General features: G+C 40.7%; 1 protein-coding gene across 1 annotated transcript; it reads left to right on the top strand.

The window, feature by feature from the left end:
• Positions 1–128: 128 nt before the first annotated feature.
• Positions 129–19,565, top strand: cplx2a (complexin 2a; the record flags this gene model as incomplete). Its single annotated transcript, XM_084566159.1, has 3 exons — positions 129–159; positions 15,416–15,594; positions 17,697–19,565. The coding sequence occupies 3 exons, from the start codon at positions 129–131 to the stop codon at positions 17,886–17,888; spliced, it is 402 nt and encodes a 133-aa protein (XP_084422285.1). The 3' UTR covers positions 17,889–19,565.
• Between the last annotated feature and the right edge of the window lie 1,924 nt (positions 19,566–21,489).

A 21,489-nucleotide genomic window follows, 5' to 3' on the forward strand; every position in this document is an offset into this window, starting at 1 on the left:
CTGGAGTGAAAGTGCATGTCCTAACAGTGGCTTTCATGCAGTCACAGCCTGTGTATTCTGTCCCCCGGCTGCAGGTCTGTCCCCGATAACGTGACCACTGAAGGAAGAGAACACAGAAGTGCTTCATCATGAATTTTGTAATGAAAGCTGCTATGGGAGGTGAGTAGTCTGGCTGGTGTGAGGTTGATTTAACAGCACTGCAGTGTAAAGGCTTTAAAGGGGGCTGTTCAGCAGCGGCGGCAGCAGCCCTCTACCAGCAATGGCCGGGTAGTCACGGACACACTGTCCTGCGCCAAACTATTGACTCCAGCTACCCGTTCCCTCCCACTTTACTTCTGCCGCCATCTTATAAAACCTCTTAAGCCATGGCATAACTTATTTAAAAACCATTAGCCAAGTTCCTGAAAATACCAGTGTTACGCATTTCTGCTTTTGTGGAAATAGCACATTTGTGTGTCAGTTTTCTGTAAATGAGGTTTAGACTACTGCAGATAAAATATGACTGTAGCAGCTGTAGTAGGTCCAGTCATATACTAAAAATGCACCAGAATGCGACCTTCTCAGGACGGCAGCAAACTTACAGTATCTTGATTTGGATGCACGAATTTTAATAATAAGGTAGATTTTACTTTTCGAGCCCACCGTCAGGAGCTGACATAAGAGACTGAGAAGACCTGTTTTGGCAAGAATTATTGCAGACAATTTTTTTTTTCATGAGACTTTTGTCCTTCAAAGCCTTCAGGTATTATCCTTTAGAATATTATCTTAGCCCCTAATTAGTCCTCATTATAGCTCTGTAACTCATCCCCCTTGTCAGCTATAGCTTCAAGGCAAAAGGCAGGAAAGTGGCACCCCTAGTCACAATGCAGCAATTACACACATTAAAGACAGCCGTACATGATGGTGAGCTGTTGCTGTCCTGTTACAGAGGTGTCAGGCAGTTACAGTTGGGACATGGAGTTGAAGCACAGCCCCGGTTCCTCATTGAGATGCAGAGGAGGCGAGCCCTGCCTTGTTCTGCATTGCTCCTCTGCCTCGTGTCTGCACTATGAATTCTTAAATCAACTGCATTGCACTGGATGCTGGTTTTATTCCCCATAAGTCAGGCTCCACTCCGCCTGCAGACTTTGAGAATATGTTTGAGTGTGTAGGTGTTTGCTTGTGTGGGTGTACTCTACCAGTGCTGGGGAAACGCTTTGGAGATACTGCAAAGGTCTGTGTGTGTATGTGCACTGCATTGAATGGCCAGATAAATTACGGAGGCTGCAAAGGCCTTCGTTAGGCTATAGATTTGTGTGTGTGAGAGAGAAAGGTGAGACAGCAAGGATGCAGGAAAGAAAAAGTTTGATAATTAACAGGGATGTGTGTCTAATAATTGGTTCTGATGCCCTCCAGGGTGATCATTTTGCTGTCATTGCCCTATATTCTGGTCCTAGTCCAAGTCTACTGACTGGGACACAGTGACCTCTTTCCACAAAAAAAGTATGCAAAAATACTGATGGTGCACACAATCTTTAAAGCTCCCTGCGGGGAAAAGGATAATCAGATAATGAAACAAACCAATTTGCCAGATGCTCAATCAGCTAAGCTATTGATCTGACGCTCAGAGCCCGTCAGTCAATATGTCAATACTAGTGAAATATTCTTTAACCAGTTATTCTGCATTATTGGGCTTACCTGAGGTTTAGTGGTCTGTGCTGCTTCTCAGGTAACCATAACGTCCCTGGATTGATTCCAGTTGGTGAACTTTGTAGGTTCCCTTTCCACATATCCTCCCAAGCTTCATTGTCAAATATCAAAAAACAACAAACAAAACATGATCATGTGTTCCACTAGTTCTAATTTTGCATTTTGTATGGTATGTTGGCGTGTCCAGCACTTGGTCCAAACTGAAATATATCCAATACTACTGGATGGATCATGTAGACACTGTAAGACAGTCACGGTTTCCAGGAGATGATTTCTACTGAGTTTGGTGTTATTTCGACATTTCTTTTAGCGCCACCTTTAGTATGAAATATCTCAATTATTGGATGGAAACTGGATACAATCTTTGTGTTCCCCTCAGCATGAGCTGTATTTTTTCCCCTGATGTGTTGTTTGGTCTACCGCCATCATTAGGACCAACACTGTCAATTACACTGACCAGATATCCTCCAAAATAATGGGATTTCCATCCGTCTCAGCTGCACTTGTTATGATTCTTAAGCAATAATCTAAGGTAAACCAGATGACAGGTGATGTGTGTGATGTCATTTTCAACATCTGTCCAAGTTGTGGGTCCTCGGTCATGTCTCTCTACATAGAAAGTCATCTACCACCAAAATAACGTGTGTCTCTTACGTCTATATTTGGACTGTTTCTGCACCTTTGGTCTTAACACTGTCAAACAACACAAATAAAAAATATATACAACCTGCTGTTGAGAGATTAGATAGAACAAGCTGCATTGTTATTTCAGAGGTCAGATTTCACTCCAAGCTTGTTGCTACACTCCTGTTTTCTGTCCTCTGATGATCCTTCTCCTGTTTGGATGTGGATTTGCTGTCCTGTCATGGTGTCAGTGTTTTGCCGAGTATGCTAGGCGTCAAGTGTGTGGATGAGAGCCGTTGAGAAAGAGCGGATGCTGCCAGTGCATTAAGTAATCCTCCAAGGCTTCTTTGGTTACAGATGCTTGGATGAAAACAATGCAGTGTAAAACGGTGATAATTCAGCAGGACTAAAATCCGAAGCTCGGATGGTGCTGGGCTGAGTGGCAAATTGCTGCAATAGCCACAATCAACTGGATTTCATGTGATGCCCAAAAGACATTTTCTCAAATGGCCGTAACAAAAATTTAGCTTCCAAAGAAAGCCAATTTAAGAAACACTATGTTGATGTGTTTCTTAAATTGGCTTTCTTTGGTTTTAGTGCTGGTTTGTGTGTGCAGGGCACAGAATATTGATATACAATATGCCAGAGAGTGCAAAACGATGATGATGGAAAATCTGTTTGTGTTTATGACTTACACATTATACGTACGTATAATATTTAAAGGAACAACTCGTAAAATGATTTGTAAGAAAAGGTGTACTACCTTTTACCAGAGCGTGAAATTCACGCTTAATCCGTAATGTCAGCCATAATTTGTGACAACACTCCTGCTACGTAACTCAGGGCATCTAGAAGCCACTAAGGCCAGTAACCAGTAACTTAATGTAAAAAATACAAGAGCACAATGAAAACATGAGGCTGTTGGGGAAATCAGAATTTCCCTCAGATATGGCCTATATAAACTTAGGAAGAAAATAACCATCCCCTACTGGCATTTTTGAAAATGCCAGCAAACATGTCCTGACTCATGGACTTGGACCTTAGCGGACATTTCACAAGTTTGTGAATACCACATGAGGGGGCTGTCCATGTGTTTGGTAAACACGGTAAATACCTCTCAATCTTAATATCTGAATGCAACATTAACCCAACTTTCTTTCCTTTGTTTTTGACACGTGGACATTGGAGCAACTGGGGTACCATTGCCAGACATTGCTTCAGCAGAAATTATTAACCAATAACCGGCCTTCATGATAGACAAGCAACATGATCTTAGCTTGCTACTGTGCCCAGGACTTCAGTCCTTGCATCACCAAAGAACAGGAGGTCACAAGCTAAAAACAAACTCTAGCTGGCCAGTTCTAACGTCCATGCAGCTCTTAAACGTTTGCTTGCTAACTGGTTCAGCCATTGTTGTGAAGCCTAGAAGCGTAGAAGCTAAATAAACTCACTCACAGCTTGTTAGCATGCTAACTTTAATAGATTTCGCTATGACAAAAATGTCAAGTGTTATGGAATTTAGCTATCTCTTCCTGAAGGAGGTTAAACTTGTTAAACAATCTTACAAGTTCATCATACTAATTGGACATTTTTTCATCGCTTAACAACTCCCCAGCATTTCTCTAGGGGATTAATCTCTGTGGTTTTGGAAATGCTCTTGATACAATATCTCAACATAAAAGGAATGGTGCACTTCCTGAGCATTCATTAACAATTCAGCTTCCAGCCTGAACAACGAGAGCATTAATCAATATTCAGTGTGTCATGCTTTTTGTCAGAAATCTTATCCGTCCTGCATAAAAAGATCGAGGCTGATTACTGCTGACACAAAACCCAAACTAATACTGAACAAACTTTAGATGAAGCCTTGTTCCCTGTAGTACCATTCAGGAGTCCAGGTATCCTAATAAAATGTTCAGCCTGAGAAGAAAAATGATTGTGCTGCGCTTCATTTTCCATCGGCCATTATTAATCACTCAAGATCTGGGAGCTATGCAACAAGCTCAGACACTACGTCGGCTTCCAGACTTTAATTCAGGATCCATTGCGGTTTCCTTGTGAGCCGATTGCTTCAGCTCATAAGTGCTTTAGCGCTGACTCTGCACTTCCCAACTACAAAAAGTTGAAGAATAGTTTTGACAGAATAGTGGGTTGTTAAGTGAGGTCGTCATTTAATCCCAAGGTTTAGAGCTTAATCTAACTCTGATGGCCTGAGGCCGTAAGAGTCACACTATGACTGTGTCAGCAGAAAAGGGAGCAGTGCAGCCAAATAGTCAGGTTTAGTTTTTATAGTAAGTGAAAAACAATTTGTAGGTAAAGATTAATAAAATGCTAGCTGATTAATAATGAGACTCGTATAATTACAGGAATTTAGGTGAAGAAGATTACCTTCCTGTCTATGGACACAGTTTTATATTTGTGTAACGTGTCGTGTTGGCGGAATAATGGTTGGATTGATTTATTGCACCAAACAGGAAGATGACACTATTGCAGTGGGATGGAAAATGTGCAAAATAATTTCTGTCTATTACATTTCTATCTTTTGGTTCATGGTTTACATGAATAAATTCATCTGTATCTTATTTCCAAATGCTTTCTGTAAGATTTCTTATTTATATATCTGTATAAGGGGCCTGTGTAGGTGGTGTCCATTTCGGGACCTATATAAATAAACTGACTTGATTTGAATACACGAATGAGCGGAGAGTTCTTACGTCAAGCAGCTAAATGAAAGCGAAAATATAAAAAGCATCGTTTTTATCCTTTTCTCTCTGTGCTGACACCAGAAGCAGCAAACCGCATGTGCTCGCTGGATGCTGCATTATATGGCTTATGGTATAGCTAGCTGAGCTGAGGATACTTAAAATAGCTTATGACGGTGAATGGCCTACTGCTGACTAAATCTTTGTTACAGAATCAAACGAAAAAAAAAAAAAAAAACATATTTCATTTTTAATCCTTTTGACGGCTGCACGGACAACTGAGCTGCCCAAAATACCAATCCCTGTCAAACGCTTTGCAAACTGAGGCAAAAATGATGCGCTCGTAAAAAGCATTTTTTAAAAAGCCTCCCTCTGTTAGAGCTTGGTAAAAAATAAAGGACAGAGAAGACATGTGGTTAGATCACACCAAGGTTGCTCATTATATTTGAGCTCACAAAGGATTACATCCAGAATATGTAAACAAGCTAATCTTTTGTCGTATATAATAATAGTGAAAGCACAGCTGGAGAGCCTGTTTGACAAGAAATTTAATGATAAAAGGATCAAACCAAGGGATATTTCTTTCCCCGACCGTGACTCCCTCAGCATCCTGCTGCCATAAATACTCACTCATGCACAAAACGTGTATTAAACCGCTACTATAAATTGGCCCCAATTAATCGTGCTCATTTCTGTTTTGCAAACATTAGCAGGAAAAAACTAATGCAAGGCTCTGCTGTTGGAAACGACTATTCTTAGTATTGCAAATGAAACATGGACGCACGCCTTTTCTTCAAAATCAGAACCAATTTAGTCATAATTGGGTCATTCTCAAAAAAATCTGAGCCTCCCATTATCTTTACATTTTGCTCATTATTTATTAACTCTTCTAACTTCACACAGGTTTGATCATTTGTAAATCAGCTCCCGGTAGCAAATGGCATTGTGAGATCTGAGGTGAAATAAAAAATGAAGACACCTTGAGATGCTCTTCCATCACCCCCCTCCTTACAGTACAGATGATCACTTTTAGCAGCACTCTAATATGATTGGCTGAGGGAGTCAGGTCTTCATCACCCGATTGGTGGAGAGGGCTGTCTACTGCTGACACACACACACACACACACACACACACACACATACACACACACACACACACACACACTCTTTTTTTCCCATCTTGTCGTGTCGTTTATCCAGCCAATCAAATTCTACTCTCCAAACTGACCTTGAGCTCCTGCAAGAGAGTGTGTGTGTGTGACTACGCGTGTGTTTGGCAGTGCGTCTAAATTGTTCAAATAAAGCATCCAACTGTCCATGTCACGAACAGTGAGAGAGAGACTGAGAGAGAAAGGAAAAACAATGGAATACTTCTGGTATCTGTTAAAGACATTCTGCAATTAATCTGCAATTAAAGGACTCTTTTCACTCACAATTTTCTCGATACAAGTAAAAATGAATTTCCTGTGCCATAAATTTGGTTAAACACCTTTTATAGACAGAAATCTTCTTCAGGCGTTTGACCTGGTATAGAAGAGAAAGCTCAGGTACATTAACATGGCTGCAGTCCACTAAGGGGAGATCCTGCGTTTTGTACATGTCGTTTCACAGGGAAACTTTAATGCAACCCAGCCGTCATCACTTAGTCGTAATACACCAAGCCAATGGTCGGCCATTTGCCAGCGTTGGGTCCTTGGAGAGCATCCGTGACCCCTAGTTCCAGCACTGTTGGCAATAGTCAGTCCTCTGTTGGCAGCTTTCCCGGCGATTCAGCATATTGAAATGGCAGCAGATGGATTCGGTCAGATAGATCTCTTTGATTGGCTTTTCAGGTTAGAGAACTAATGCACGAGGAGAAATATGGAAGTGACAAAAGTAAAGGCGTGCAAAAGGCTCACGTCGTTTTACATCTTCATCTAATATGAACATTCATACGATAATGTTTCCATGATCATCTGGAATGAACAAACTGTAGACCAATTGATAAGCATGACTCAGGAGAGGGCAGCTCCCTAGCTTCCCAGCTTCCTAGCCTCCCAGCTAACAGTAGCTCTTGGCGTTTCCCCTATTGATTGACGAATATGGACTACTGATGGCTGCTGGTTTGAAGAGTTTATTGCTTTTTATGCAGATGCAGAACGTATATTATGTTCAGACGGCTGTTGGCTGGAACAAAAGTTGAAATGCAGCCTTTGGGTCAGACACAGGAAACGTGAGGCCATGTCACAGTTGGCCTTTGTTGCCAATAATTCCATAATACCATTTTTTTTAGTGTCTGCTCCTCAATGTTTCCAATCAAAATGTCTTCTGTGAAAAGGACTGTAAACATTACTCAGGAATTTGTACAAGATTTGACACTTTGATTATCTTATTCTGACTATTTTTTTCCTCTTGTTCATGAAGGAATAGGGCTCAAGTCTAAAGGTGTACTAGTGGACACAAGAAATTGGAAGTGCCCTCAGTAGTTGAGTGTCGGATAGATGGAGAATCACTAGTGGAGATTAAGTCTTTATAGTGAGGGAGATGCTGGAGAAAAAAACACCTGGAGATAAACCTTCTAGATGAAGCATGACTGCTTAGCAAGCAAATCAACGATGGTTGCGCAGAATAGCAAACTTAACTTATTATTATTATGCTCTCCCTGATTGTCAAATGCAAACATGTCATAACTTTCACCATCTTCAGCTTAAGAGAGTGAGGATGCCTGTGCTGTTGCTGCAAGGGTAGGAGTTGATGAGTACTGGACTGACAACTGTCTTATTCACGTGATCATGCATATTAAAGTGACGGGAGAGCCTGAGACACAGACAGCATTTCTTCCAAGGCGCTCTGATAGCAGCCTTCTCACTGAGTTCACTTTGGACAGATGAGACAGATACGTTGCAACGACTCAGACACAGCACTAAATGCTGCTAATAAAACAACTAAATAAGCCACAAACTCATTGGTGTCAAAAATAGGACGTCCTCACAGTTTGCCCACGAGTCAGCGACTTGACTGATTCAGCTGAAGTGAACACCAACATTTTATTTGTGGAAAAGATTTGCAGGACTGCTGTCCCACTTCCTGCTGCTTGTTTTTATTGTGCGTAGGTGTTCTGCACGTCAGTGACAGAAAGACGTTCAGTTATAAATTAGTTGATGTTAAGGCTGTGTTTATCAGTTAGGAAGGCTTAATTTTACCGCTTTAACACAATTAGATGCAGGGTTTGTAGAAGTGATAATATTTTACTTTGCCTACAACATAAAAAGATGAAAGAATTTCTAGCACAAATCTTTCAGATGTATTGTCAGAGCTTGCATGCCCACTAAGAATATATTTTACACAGTGGGTGATTCCTGACTTAAAGTCCCAGTGTGGAATAATGCTGTCTCACTTTCAGTACAGCTTGATACGTGTGCAATAGCCGCTGCACCGGAGGGAAATTTAAGCTGACTCAAAGCATAACTGCCACCAATTAGTAGAAAAAAAAACACAACAGTGAACACACTTTCTTCTCCTTTACTAGCAATTTCCTCCACTGCCTCATATTTCTGCAGTTTAATAAGCCGTGTTGAGACTACGGTTTCTGTCTCGAAGGCCGGACCTAGATCCTTGCGTTTGTGTGCTCCTTCCCATCACACTTTGGATTTAGAGAGGGATTTGCCTGAGAACTCTGAGCGGGAAAAGGGAGATAAGCACTGTTTATCTGATGCCTTCAAAGGCTCGGGCTCTGCGAGAGTTAGCTAAGGTTAGTCTTCTTTCCCACTTTCCCTCAAGACTTCGGATTTAACAAAGATTTATTAGAGAAATTTCAGGAGGAAAGGATTAGAGGAAATGACACCTTTTGGCAGCAAAGCATTGTCCAAGTATCAAGGAAAGTAATCATAGTCTAATGAAAAGGGAAGGCCTGCCAAAGGAAAGTGTCTGAAAAGGTCAAATTGAGCTGGCTAATTATAATTTGGATTTGATCCATATCTTGACTTTGAGTTTTGTTATGTTCATGTTCTGGATATCCAGTCATATGTGCTTTTTATTATGTGTAAACTGGCTTTCATTTGCCTTGACGGATACTGACTCATCTATTGTAATGTGGATTATAGAGGAACAGTAAATTTGGGCCAACCTATCGGCTTTCCATTACAAGTTTTAATAGTTTATGTCATTCCAGACAGATGGCACAACATGCAGCTCTTAACTTTATTCAAAAATAAAGATTATGCAGACAGAGAGGACTGCAAGCCTAATAGAATTACTCTGCTTTATAACGATGTTGCTGTGTCTCTAGAAACTGGCTGACAATGCAACAGCAGGGATCATTGCTCAATATAACCCAGGATCCTCTTTAGATTTGAACAAAGATGATCTGAATGTGTAAATAAGATTTTGTGAATCCAGATCACGCTTGTTCTGGTTTGGCTTAGTGTAGTTAAAATAAGAACTAAAGTGTTTTGTTTGTTGTCTACTGTAAGCCTGACTTGGTAAAGCAGTCATTTAACAGAGAGGCTTAGCTGACTGCCGTCGCTCCACTTGCAGGCTTCAGTAGCGGTGTTTACATGGATACTGTAGGTGTATTGGATATATTCAGATTATGGGCTCATCATTCTTGCAGTTTGTCAAATAAACTCCTGCCGCTTTGTTTACATGGATACGAATATTACTCTAATAATAACAATTTTAACCCGATCAGAATAAAAATGAAAACCACCTAAATTTGAACAGACGGTTCCAGAATTCAACCGTACTGAGAGGGGTGGTGGATACCTTTTGATAATCGATCTAAAAATATTAGCATCTAATAACCATGTAAACACTTGAGCTGATCAGTCCTCTGTGGTTGGAATAAATATATTCTTTGTTTATTCCTCACTCTGGATACACTCTCCCTTCCAGGAGGGATAGAAACATGGCGGTAGCAACAATGAGTTGTTTAAACAAGAACAAAATAATAAATAAAAATGCCAGAATTGCTGTGGGCAGTGCTTTAGAAATGTGGATCCGGAGTTTAGATTAACCTCAGTGTTTGTAAAGTTGGGAAAAAAAAACAATGCTTTTGTCAAATTTCTGTCAGATGTGACGTTCCACAGAGACACATGTCCAAAAATATAGAATTTGAGCGACGTTTGAGAGCACGTATCTCATCTGATCATTGTATTTGGCAGTTAAGTCTGAATCTTTAACCTGAAAGTGTGCTGGGATATGAACCCCTATCTGTATGTACGCAAAGTCAGTTTGTGCATTCATACATTTTTATACTGTACAAAGACATACATGTGCATTTGAGCACAGAGTGTGATGTGCACTTGCATTCAAAAACACACAAGCATGCTTTTTCTGAACCAGGTACAAGAGGTTGTGTGTGCAAACCTTAAATGGAACTAATGCAATGTATATATAGGATGGATGCCCCCCCCCCCCCCCCCCCCCCCACACACACACACACACACTTTCTTCTTTTTCTCTGCCATGCAGACACACTTAGAAGCAGATGCAGTGTCCCTGGGTTGGCAGTTATTGCAATGTCAGCTTCTCTGTGCTATTCATCAAATGCTTATACAGCAATACCCCAGTTTACCTTTTCTCTAAATTTACACTCCTCTGTCTTTTACTGTCGAATCCAAGGAGCTCATTAATTTAACCATTTTTTTTTTTCTCTGTGCAGCTGGTGCTCGTGTGTACGTGCAGCTTCCCTACAGGGTTGTACACTGCACTTCCCAGAGAGCACCTATTCAAGCTTCTTTCTGTAGGCGGCCATCTTTGTCTCGTCAGCCATTTTGACCCAATAGCTTTTGCCTGCGCATTGCCAATTGTGGATGTGCAATTTTTTTAAGGAATAGTTTGTCGTTTTATCGGGGATTCTTCTTATTTGCTTTCATGCTGTGACTACATGAAAAGATGGATTTGTGCGTATTGTATATGTTAGCTTAGCCCTAAACTAGAAACAAAAAAAGAGCAACTGATCCACAACAGGTAATGCATAACACATAAAAATAAGAGCACAACACTATTAACTGGTGCTAAATCTGACATATACATTGGTTTTAGTACGAATTTTAGAGATGTGTTTTATTTTGTTATTTTTGGACATGAGCTAAGCTAATAGGCTGCTAATTTCAGTTTCATCTTTGATGAACAACACTGGATGCAGCTGCTGTTAAATGACAAGATTTAAACATTTGTTTGAGGTAAATATTTGATCTGTTCATCTCTGTTCCGGTTTCATCTTTTCCTCTCCTCTGCCTCTAACATCTTTTATTACTCTCTGCATTCTGCTTCAGTTTGCTTTTCTTATGCTGATGAGTCTAAACACTAACAGTACCGGGGGGCAGCTCTCTTTTGGTCTTCTCCGATGCATCTTGCACGCATCTCATCCTCTCCCTTATCCCCCCTCCTCCCATCTCCACTCTCCCTTTCATTTCACTCTTTCACATTAATTTTACTCATCTGCTGCTCCCCTCTGTTGTTTTTCTTTCCCTCCATCTTTGCAGATGTCCCTCGCTCCCGCTCTCTCGACAGTCCCAGAGAAACTGCTGGCTAATCCTACTAACTGGAACAGCTCAGCTAATTGAACTAAATACAATCTGACAGATTCTCTTCCTCTCCTCACACTCTCAGTTTTCCCAAATATGTCTTGTTTTGTCACAATACTCAGAAGCAAACTGACTCAACATATCCCCTGTTCCTCATTCTTCTTTGGTTTTCCCTCCTCCGCACAGACAAAATCCTTCAGCCTGCTGGCTTTTCTCTTCATCTTTTTTTATGATAATTCTTGAAGACAGGTTTCTGTCTTTTCTCCTATTTTTGTTTGCTACACTCACCATTTTTTTCTGCCTTGGGATCATGAGACATTATTTAATAGGATATCATTTTTACAAGCACAGTAAGCAGGTTTGTGTGAGACATATCCCATGGCCTGTACTTGTAGCGTAATAAAAAATACTCATATTAGTACTGTGTTCTCTCCAACATCTATCACAGTTATGACTATATAGCAAGTCTCCACTAGTCAGTCCTTCTTTCCTTCTTTTTTGTCCTGGTGTAGTGTTGCGGAAACAAACATGTTAACAATTTCACATTCAAACAATGATCTCTAGTCCCTACCTCTGTTATCAACCTTCTGTGGACCCTGAATCCTTGTTGCTAACCATCAGGGCTGCAGGTACAACTTCGGACACCAAACTCAGCTGCTTAGTGTTGTTCCTGACAGTTTGGGGTCTTTAATGCCTTGAGATGGAATTGAATTACATATACACCAGTCAAAGGTGTTGTTTTATAGGTGTTTTAGGAGAAAATATATTGTGATAAAGGGACTTTCTGTAACAGTTATATTCCCGACAATTTGGAGAGGCATTTGAAACAGAATCAGTACCTTCTTCATTCATTCATTCATCTTCTGTAACCACTTGTCCTGTGGAGGGTTGCTAGGGGGCTGCAGCCTATCCCAGCTGTCATCGGGTGAGAGGCTGGGTACACCACGGACAGGTCGCCAGTCTATGGCAGGGCTCCTATGTATTTCATTATTTTTATTTTTTAAGTATAAAGGATTTGTGCGTTGGAGAAAGGGACATCTAGTGGTGGGGTTGCAGATTGCCACCAAATCGAGTTGTGTACAAGTAGCACGCCACGTCACCCACATTTTGTGAGTCATGCCAACACATTGTAAGCATTTTGCGCATCATTTTACATCTTAAACCACCAAATTCGTACAGATTGTACTTAACGTGGTGCTGAGCAAACAAAATACCCCACACCTCAGCCTCCCGTTCCAAGCAAGAACCTAGCGAGCGTTTGGTTTGTCTGTTCTGGACTAATGAAGCAGAACATGGTGGAGCAACATGGCACACTCTGTGGAGGAGGAGTCACACTACCTTGACTTGAACCTTGAGTTCACACGTTAAGATCCCGGACAAGTTCACGTCAGCCTATGTCAAAACCTGACTCTGGAGATGCAACATAAAGCAGAGACCAGGCATCAGAGTAAAAACAGGAGGTTGAATTCTATAAATTCAGCTGAATGGCCAACACAAATAATACAATAAGAACTGGTGAGCTTCAGTAGTAAGCAGGTCTCTCCAGCCTTACCTTTCCTTTCAAGGTAATCAAGCCCACATACCACCCAAAGACACTGGGTATAAATATACAGTAAACACTAAGGAAAGCATGCTGCTGAAGATTCCATTTCTACAAATACAGTCCTGCTCACCATTATTGGCACCCCTTCATTTTTTGTATAACCTCTACAATATCTTCAGAAATAAATGGAAATGTACCAAATTTATCTCATCAGGATCTTTTAATTGGAGGTCCAAAGTAATTTAACAAAGAAAAATGTTTTTTAACTTGCATATTGTTATTTCAAAGAAGAAAAAAAAAAAAAAAAAAAAAAAAAAAACAGCACGTGCAGCAATAATGGCACCCCTCTTTAATATTTGGTTGCACACCCTTTGGCAGTGATGACAGCCTCCAAACGTTTCTTGTAAGCCATCTATAAGCTTCTTGCACTTCTCAGCTGGTATTTTCTCCCACTCTTTCTTTGCAAATTGTTCAAGCTCTTGAACGTTTGCAGGTTTCTTTTCCCCAATGGCAGATTTCAGCTCATACCAAAGATTTTCAATCGGATTGAGATCAGGACTCATTGCTGGCCATTTTAAAACAGTCCATTTTTTCCTCTTCAACCATTCCTGCGTGCTTTTGGATGTGTGCTTTGGGTCTTTGTCTTGCTGGAGGACCCATGATCTTCGACTCAAACCAAGTTTTTCTTACACTGGGTAGGACATTTCGCTCTAAAATCTCTTGATAATTCTCTGATTTCATGAGTCCTGTGATACGGTCAAGGCCTCCAGTACCAGATGCAGCCCCACGGCATTATGGATCCTCCACCATGTTTAACTGTTGGTAGGGTTCTTTTCCTTGTAGGCTTCATTGCGCCGTCTGTAAACAAACTGTTGGTGTGCATTGCCAAAAAGCTCTATTTTTGTTTCATCTGTCCACAGAACATTTTCCCAGAAGGATTGTGGTTTGTCCAGGTACTCTTTGGCAAAGATTAGTCGTTCCTTTTTATGTCTTTTCCTCAGCAATGGTGTTTTCCTTGGCCTTCGCCCATGAAGCCCTGTTTGGTTTAGTATGGTACTTGTTGAAACCATGACCCCAGACTGTTCCAGGTTGGCCTTCAGGTCTGTGGATGTTTGACGTGGTTTTTCCACCATTCGCACCAACCTTCGAAGACTTCTCTCATCAATTTTTCTCTTCCCTCCACATCCAGGGAGGTTCTTGACAGTTCCATGCTTGGCAAACTTCTTAATAACATTACACACTGTTGAAACAGGGATACCAAGGTCTTTGGAGATGGCCTTATACCCTTTGGAGGTTTGCTAATTATTGCACTTCTGATGTCCTCAGACAGCTCCTTTGTCTTCACCATTGTGACAAAGGAACAGGGGATAACAGATGGCTTTTTAAAACACGGAAGTCATCATTCATTGGCTAATTCATGTCACATGGGCACAGACAGGTGATTCTCATTTGTGATTTACCACAGGTGAGTCACAATGTGATTCCATACTGATTTACAGCAAAGGGTGCCAATACCAGTGACACAGCAAGCTTTAAGTTTTTCTATTTTTTCCTCCCATTGTTTATTGTTTTAAATTGTTGTTTATCATTTGCTCTTTTGTATCAAACACGAGTTCTCTATAGAAAAGAAATGTTTCACATGATTCATTTTTTTCAGAAGATATTCCACATTATGTACTTAAACTTCATGGATGCCAATAATGGTGAGCAGGACTGTAAGTCCCCCTAAATCCTGCACACCAGTCTTTTAAATACAAATCACAGCAAAATCCCATTCTTCATTCTCTATCAGTCTCTGCAGTCCAGCCATCTCAACAGGGTTTTTGTGGGGGCCAGCTCATCTGATGCAGCACTCCATCACTCTGCGTCTTTGTGAAATAGCTCTTAAAAGCTCAGAGTGGGGTGGCATTTTGCAGCAGATTGCTCTTGTAGCCCTGCTGATGAAGTGTTGCCTTGAATGCTGACTACATCACCAAAAATGTCACCAGCAGAAAATGGTGTAAGGGTGGAGTCCAACACCCAGAATTCGATGTTTAATTTCAAATGAGAACGGACTAAATTATTGCATGTGACATCAAACCGAACGAGAAATTGGCACATAATAATAGCTATTAGGCAATCAATGTTTCCTCTTTTTTATCGAACCTCTAAAGCTTCTACCTAAGGTTTGCACACTCATCTCCCTCTATTTCAGTGCCAGAAGTCAAGTTACCAGCTTCTCAGGTGTCTGGCTCGCCTTGTTTCTCTCACAGAATAATTTGATAGTTTGACATCCCAATCCAAGAGGCCTGCTAGCACTATCAGAGTTTCTCACTTCTGCCTTTCTCTCTCATTTCTCTCTCTATCAGGAGGCCCTCCTGATGTGGGCAAAATGCTGGGTGGGGAGGAGAAGGAGGAGGACCCCGATGCAGCGAAGAAGGAGGAAGAGCGACAGGAGGCTCTGAGGCAGCAGGAGGAGGAGAGGAAGGGCAAATATGCCAAGATGGAGGCTGAGAGGGAATCGATGAGGCAAGGCATCAGAGATAAGGTATAACGACAAAGACGGACAACACACTGTCCAACCGTCCTACTGACTAAGCAATTGTAGAAATATGCAGAAAACAGTCAGTCATTCTCTTATTCTCTCAAGAAAGACAGCCGCCAACAGAAGTACATTTAAGAGTAATTCTGTTGCTGATCAAACCCTCTATGTCGTCTCACAACTTCTTCATAATGCTTTCTGGGTGTGAAATGTTGTCACATTCTTCACATCTTAGCCACTTCAATGCAAAACTCTTTAAAAAGGAGGTCTTTGTTACACTGTTTACCTGAGCTATTTTTAACTTTCTCATACTGAATAAATTAGATCAGTAGAAGATTAGGAAGAAGCTGTTAAGAACAGAGTGAAGTAGAAAGCTGGTGAAAACAATGAGCCATTATTCCTAAAAAAAAAGTGTGGCTCAGAGAGAAAGGGTTGGTTTTATAAAAACAATTGTGAGCCAAGTCAAAAGCTAATGATATAAATGGGTTAGGAAGCTCGGTATTATACATTAAAACCCTTTTGAATCAGCATTAGTGTTACCGTTTGTGTAACTTCTGGTCTGGTCTGAGCTCAGCTGCACTGGTGTCAGTTCATTGCGATGACTGCAGTATAACCACTTCACTGCAGAGGCTCTGTGAAGGACAGATAGTGTGTGGGTGGGGCAGGTCTGAGGGGAATACTGTGAATCAGTGGGATGAAAAGCAGCGCTCCTCCCCAGGATCCTCACCTCCTCTGTACTCCTCAAGTCCTCCCAGAGGAGGACAAAGAGCGAGGAACAACTCTCAGTGTGCTCGTTACCAAAAGGCTCCTGTCAGCCTCCTCCACTGCTTCATTCTGTTGTGTCAGATCCTGCGGAAAATGTCCACGATATAGATAAAGACTTTAATTACACATGTCATAATACAGCAAAGGAGAGCAAATAGTGTCGTGTGTTAATAAGCTGTTTCCTCAGGTTGCTGGGAAATGACAGTGATATGAGATTCTGAAGAAGCACACTATATTTACTGCTAAAAATCTGATCAACTATACAACGTGGGAAAGTCCACATCATGAAAAACAGCTCCAGTGGGTAAAATTGAGTTAACTGAGTGGAAGTACACAAGCACATCAAAGAAGGTGCACCGATTTACACAGATGTAGTAAATATTCTATAGTGGCCTCAATTATTTAATACACTTCAACACAGGAAGTAAAAAATGCATGTAATTTATTGGCAATATTTTGGAACTATTCTTTGTGTTATCACAGTTTTATCCGTTAGAAACATGTGGTTGTATTTTTTTCCATATCTGCAGGGAGTTAGGCTTTAATGAAGAAAATGACTTAAATATGCTATAGGGTCAGGACGTACGAAAGTCACTCACCTGACACCCGTGCTGAAAAAGCCTCTGCAGATTGATGATTGATCGTTGAGTCCCTTCAACCATTAATTTTCAGATGCAAAGAAACAGGATAAAGCACATGTGTCAAACTGATCCGTGAAAGGGCCGCTGTGGCTGCAGGTTTTCATTCTAACCATGCAGCAGCACACCTGATTTGGCTCAATCAATCAACTGAACTGCCTTCACACAGTCACTTCAGGTGTCCTCTTGCTTGATTGGAACAAAAACTGGCCAGCCACACCCACTGCATGGGTGCTGCATGGTTGGAATGAAAACCTGCAGCCACAGTGGCCCTTTCACGGATCAGTTTGACACCCCTGGGATAAAGGATTGCTTGACCCAGTGAGTGTTATGTGATCATTCTGGAGGTTGTTATACCCAACTGCCATAGATGTATGAAACTGAACTGGAGATTGTAAAATGGTGACTAATCCATTTGATTGAAAGCTGCTCATGAGTGCAAGCAGTTTTCCACCCTTCTGCCATGAGATATAGATGCAAATTTGGGCCAGCTGGCTGACTTCTGTTGGCTCCTCATACACATGAATGGGCTTAAATAAAATAATCAAAAATATTTTCTAGACTTATTTTGTTATTGGTGTTTCGTACCCCTGCACCAAAAACCAAAAAACACAATAGGCTACTACAAAATTAGTGTTTTATGTTCCATGCATTTTCTTTACATCCTTCATAATTCAAATGTATTTGTTTGTGTTTCACCTCCAGTACGGTTTGAAAAAGCGCGAGGAGGCCGAGGCTGAGGCTGCAGCTGCCGCGGAGCAGCCTGCAGAGGGCAGCTTGACCCGACCCAAGAAGGCCGTGCCGGCCGGCTGCGGCGATGAGGACGAAGAGGAAAGCATCATGGACACAGTGATGAAATACCTGCCAGGCCCACTCCAAGACATGCTGAAGAAGTAGGTTAGCTAGCTAGCTAAAGCTAACATTATCTAGCTTAGTTCATAGGCAACAGTTACAAGATTGGCTTGAATCAGGTTTTTTTCCATCCACATGTTAGTGGGTAGAATTCATTTCAAATTGGGTGCGGCGTTTTGGTGCTTGGGCAAACTTTGCTGGTGGGGAAATTAATCAAACGTTAACCAACAGTGTGAACTGCAACCTTTAGACTAAGCTAGGCTGACCCAACAGCCAGGGGAATGTTAGCTTGACTGACGTTAACGTAAGTCATACTTACGCAGCTAACAGCAAGCGGAGGGGCGAAAGACATGTTAGATGGGTTGTCCCTCTAGTCCGAGAAGTTTTAAACTCCCTTTTCTCTCCTCTGCCATAGCTGCACAGCTCTCTTGCAGCACTAAAAAAAAAATCTCCTCGTCCACCACTCGTTCATTCAGTTTGTACATAAATATATAACAATCCTCAAGGTGGGCAAACAATCTTAAATATTATATGAATCTATTATTCTGTGTCTGTCTCTAAAACAAAAAATAATGTGATAACTTGATAAGCCATATTTTAAAAAGGAAATTTAAAGACTACTGTTGTGTGCTCCTAAAGCTTCTGTTTTGTGTTCGATCATGTCTGAAATTTACGTAGACCTTTTTGCACACAGTGTTAACACATCCTCCGTAAAAACCTGTCGTCTATTTCCCCTAAACACAACGACCAAGAAAGTGTTATACGTGTAGAATAATGTTTCAAAATGTTTCTATTCCCCCCGTTTGGTGCGTCTCCTTATGTCGTGCATGCCATTTGTCTAGAAAAGAGTTTGTCGTGTGACTATGTAAACACCCCCCTCACATAACACATCTTTATCATGCAAAAAATATAATGGCAATAACTCCTAAGTTTGACTGTGTTTTCACTATCATGTCGATGTAACTGTTAATAATATCAGTAATTAAAAAAAACAGACATGTATGCATTCAGGAAATTTAATTTACAGGTTTGCAGGGTTTTCTTTTGTCGTTGTTGTACCATTGTTTTGATGAAGAATGACTGCGTAGCCAAAACTTTAAGCGTTCAGCCATAAAACAAAAACTTACAGTATATATACTCTTAATATCAGGATATATAAGAAGGGAAAGGATAGGAACGATTTAAAAAAAAAAAAAAATGGGTTGAGCAGCCTGGATTTTACATCATGTGAAGATTTGTGAGAAAGAGATCGCCTTTCCTAAGTACACACACTCAGAATACTGCAGTTTGCCTACAGGTTTAGTTACACAGAAAAAACAGGGGTGTTTTCAAAGAAGATGTAAAGTGACGCTAGATTCATCCTTATGTTGGTTAAGATGTGAGAATGAGCCGCTGAGGCCAACGCAGAATGCCACGAGCAATAAAGGATTATCATGTATGTTTCTGCCTGAGATTCAATAAAAACTTAAAACCTTGTTCACAGACATACAAATTGTGTCATCTTCTTTTCCCTGTAAGGAATCAGATTTTTTTAATAACAGTGCCAACAAGCTCTCGCCTTCACCTAAACCCTGTTTTGTTGTGTCTGATAAAAAAGAAGAGGTGAACATTTGGGGAGAATTTACATCACCAGACGCACAAAAGAAACAAAAAAAAAAAATCTGATTTTAATTTGAATATTCTCATTTAAGACATATAAAAATTGTTAAGGGAAGTACATTACTCAGCAAAGCCAAAAAGCTGGCAAAACTGAAGGCAAAAAATTTCATGTAAATGGTCCTAGTCCTTGAGTTTTAACTTGTATTCAGAAAAGATCACCAACTGTGAGAAAGCCTGAGATATTAGTGACTTACTGTGGAGGTTTTATATAAAACTGACATGACGAGAATGGACAAAACAGCAGTAACAATCTTTAACTCAATGAGATATATTTACTTCATAGTTTTTGCTGCCGTAAAGGAGGTAAAGGTAACTTTTGAAACTGTGATGAAAATATTGACCTGTGTTGTTAATTTTTTCTCTGACCGTATATAGAAAACATCAATAAATATTGTGGCAGCACCGACACACAGTGCCTACCCCCTTTGCATGGCACCGAAAACTATAAAAATTTGAAGTAGCAAAATGAAAAAAAAAAAAAGTCTTTCAGTGCATCATAAAAATATATAAAATATATAAACTTATAGCTATATATAGAGAGAAATTTTCCCACTTTATGTTCAAGCCCCACAATTTTGTTGGTAGACAACCATGTAGCAACCAACGTGCGCCACTCCAGACCGATTGTGCCATCAAAAGCTTGGTGCTTCTGCCTATTTTCACGCAAAAGGCGACTTCACACATCTTTCATACGAATATTTTGGGCATAAAATGAAACATGAGACCTCATGTGAGTGCTGTAAATGAGTGAAGAAAGTGTTTTGATTGCTGCGTTTTTGCAGTGTTAATGTTGGCCTGAAGGGGGCAGTGTAGCCCACAGGAAGAAGAGATTCAGAGTCCAGCTGAACGAGTTTGATGCAAATAATCCGATTTGCCACAGGGCGTCGCTGTGGTCTTTATGTGGGAGAACACGACTCTCTACCCATCTACACGTCCAAGTATAACACAGACAAAAATAATTTTCAAGCTTTATTTAATTCATAAACAAAACAAAACAAAAACTGAGGTGAGCTATCTAACAAAACTGAGTCAAGCACTACAAAACCAGAGAACACTAGACAAAAGAAGAAAAGAGCAGGACACACAAATACAGTGAGTGGGAGGAGTCCTCTTGTACCCTTAGCTCTCATTTACAAATGTGTACATCCATTTGTTGCACACCCACATCAATGCTGAGACAAAGCAGTGACATGAAATGAAATGAAATGAAATTTGTTATCTCGACCTGCTGTCAGACTTCTGTTTTGTGAGTATGTTCAAAATGTCACCGTTAGGTATAGTTGTTCACATCAAGAAAACATGGACGTTTCTAAAAGAATATAATCCGGAGGCTTTTAATTTAGTACTAATAAAAACAGACCATTTCCTGGGTTTTTGCTGGAAGTGTATCAGCTCTGGTTCATGTTCAGATATCAGCTAATCCTTCAATTTCCTCATGTGCTGTTTACTTGAAAGTTAAAAGAAATCCTATCAAGTGTTACCGAATACAGCAGCATCTATCCAGCATATAGTTGGGGTCTTGGTGTTGTCAACTGAGACGCAGTTAATGTTTTACCCTTGATGGGAAGAACATTTCCATAGTGAGCTCTTAAAGGATTAATCCAGGATCAAAGTGTAATACTATGTTTCAGATGTTCAGTGGTTCCTTAAGACCCGTCATGCATAAACATTTTTAAAAAGCATCCTGAATATGTAAATAGTATGTTTACATTTCTTTGTTTAAAGTCCCCATGAAATGAGTGTTAACCACTTTAGCATGTTTACCTATTTCCTGTAGTGCAAGTGAGACCGTCCACCCTCCCAAAAAGCCTTCTGATCGGCCGATTCCAATGGCCCGAGCAGACACTGCCCATACATGAGCCGGGAGCCGGAGTCGAAGGTGCAGCTGGTGAGAGGGACGTGAAAATTAAGAGAAAATGTCTAATTAGACCCAATATTAGTACACGCCCCCTAGTGCAGGATGAGTCATCAGTATTTTTAAGTATTT

The sequence above is a fragment of the Chelon labrosus genome (assembly GCF_963514085.1).
Source record: "Chelon labrosus genome assembly, chromosome: 2".
Lineage (NCBI taxonomy): Eukaryota > Metazoa > Chordata > Actinopteri > Mugiliformes > Mugilidae > Chelon > Chelon labrosus.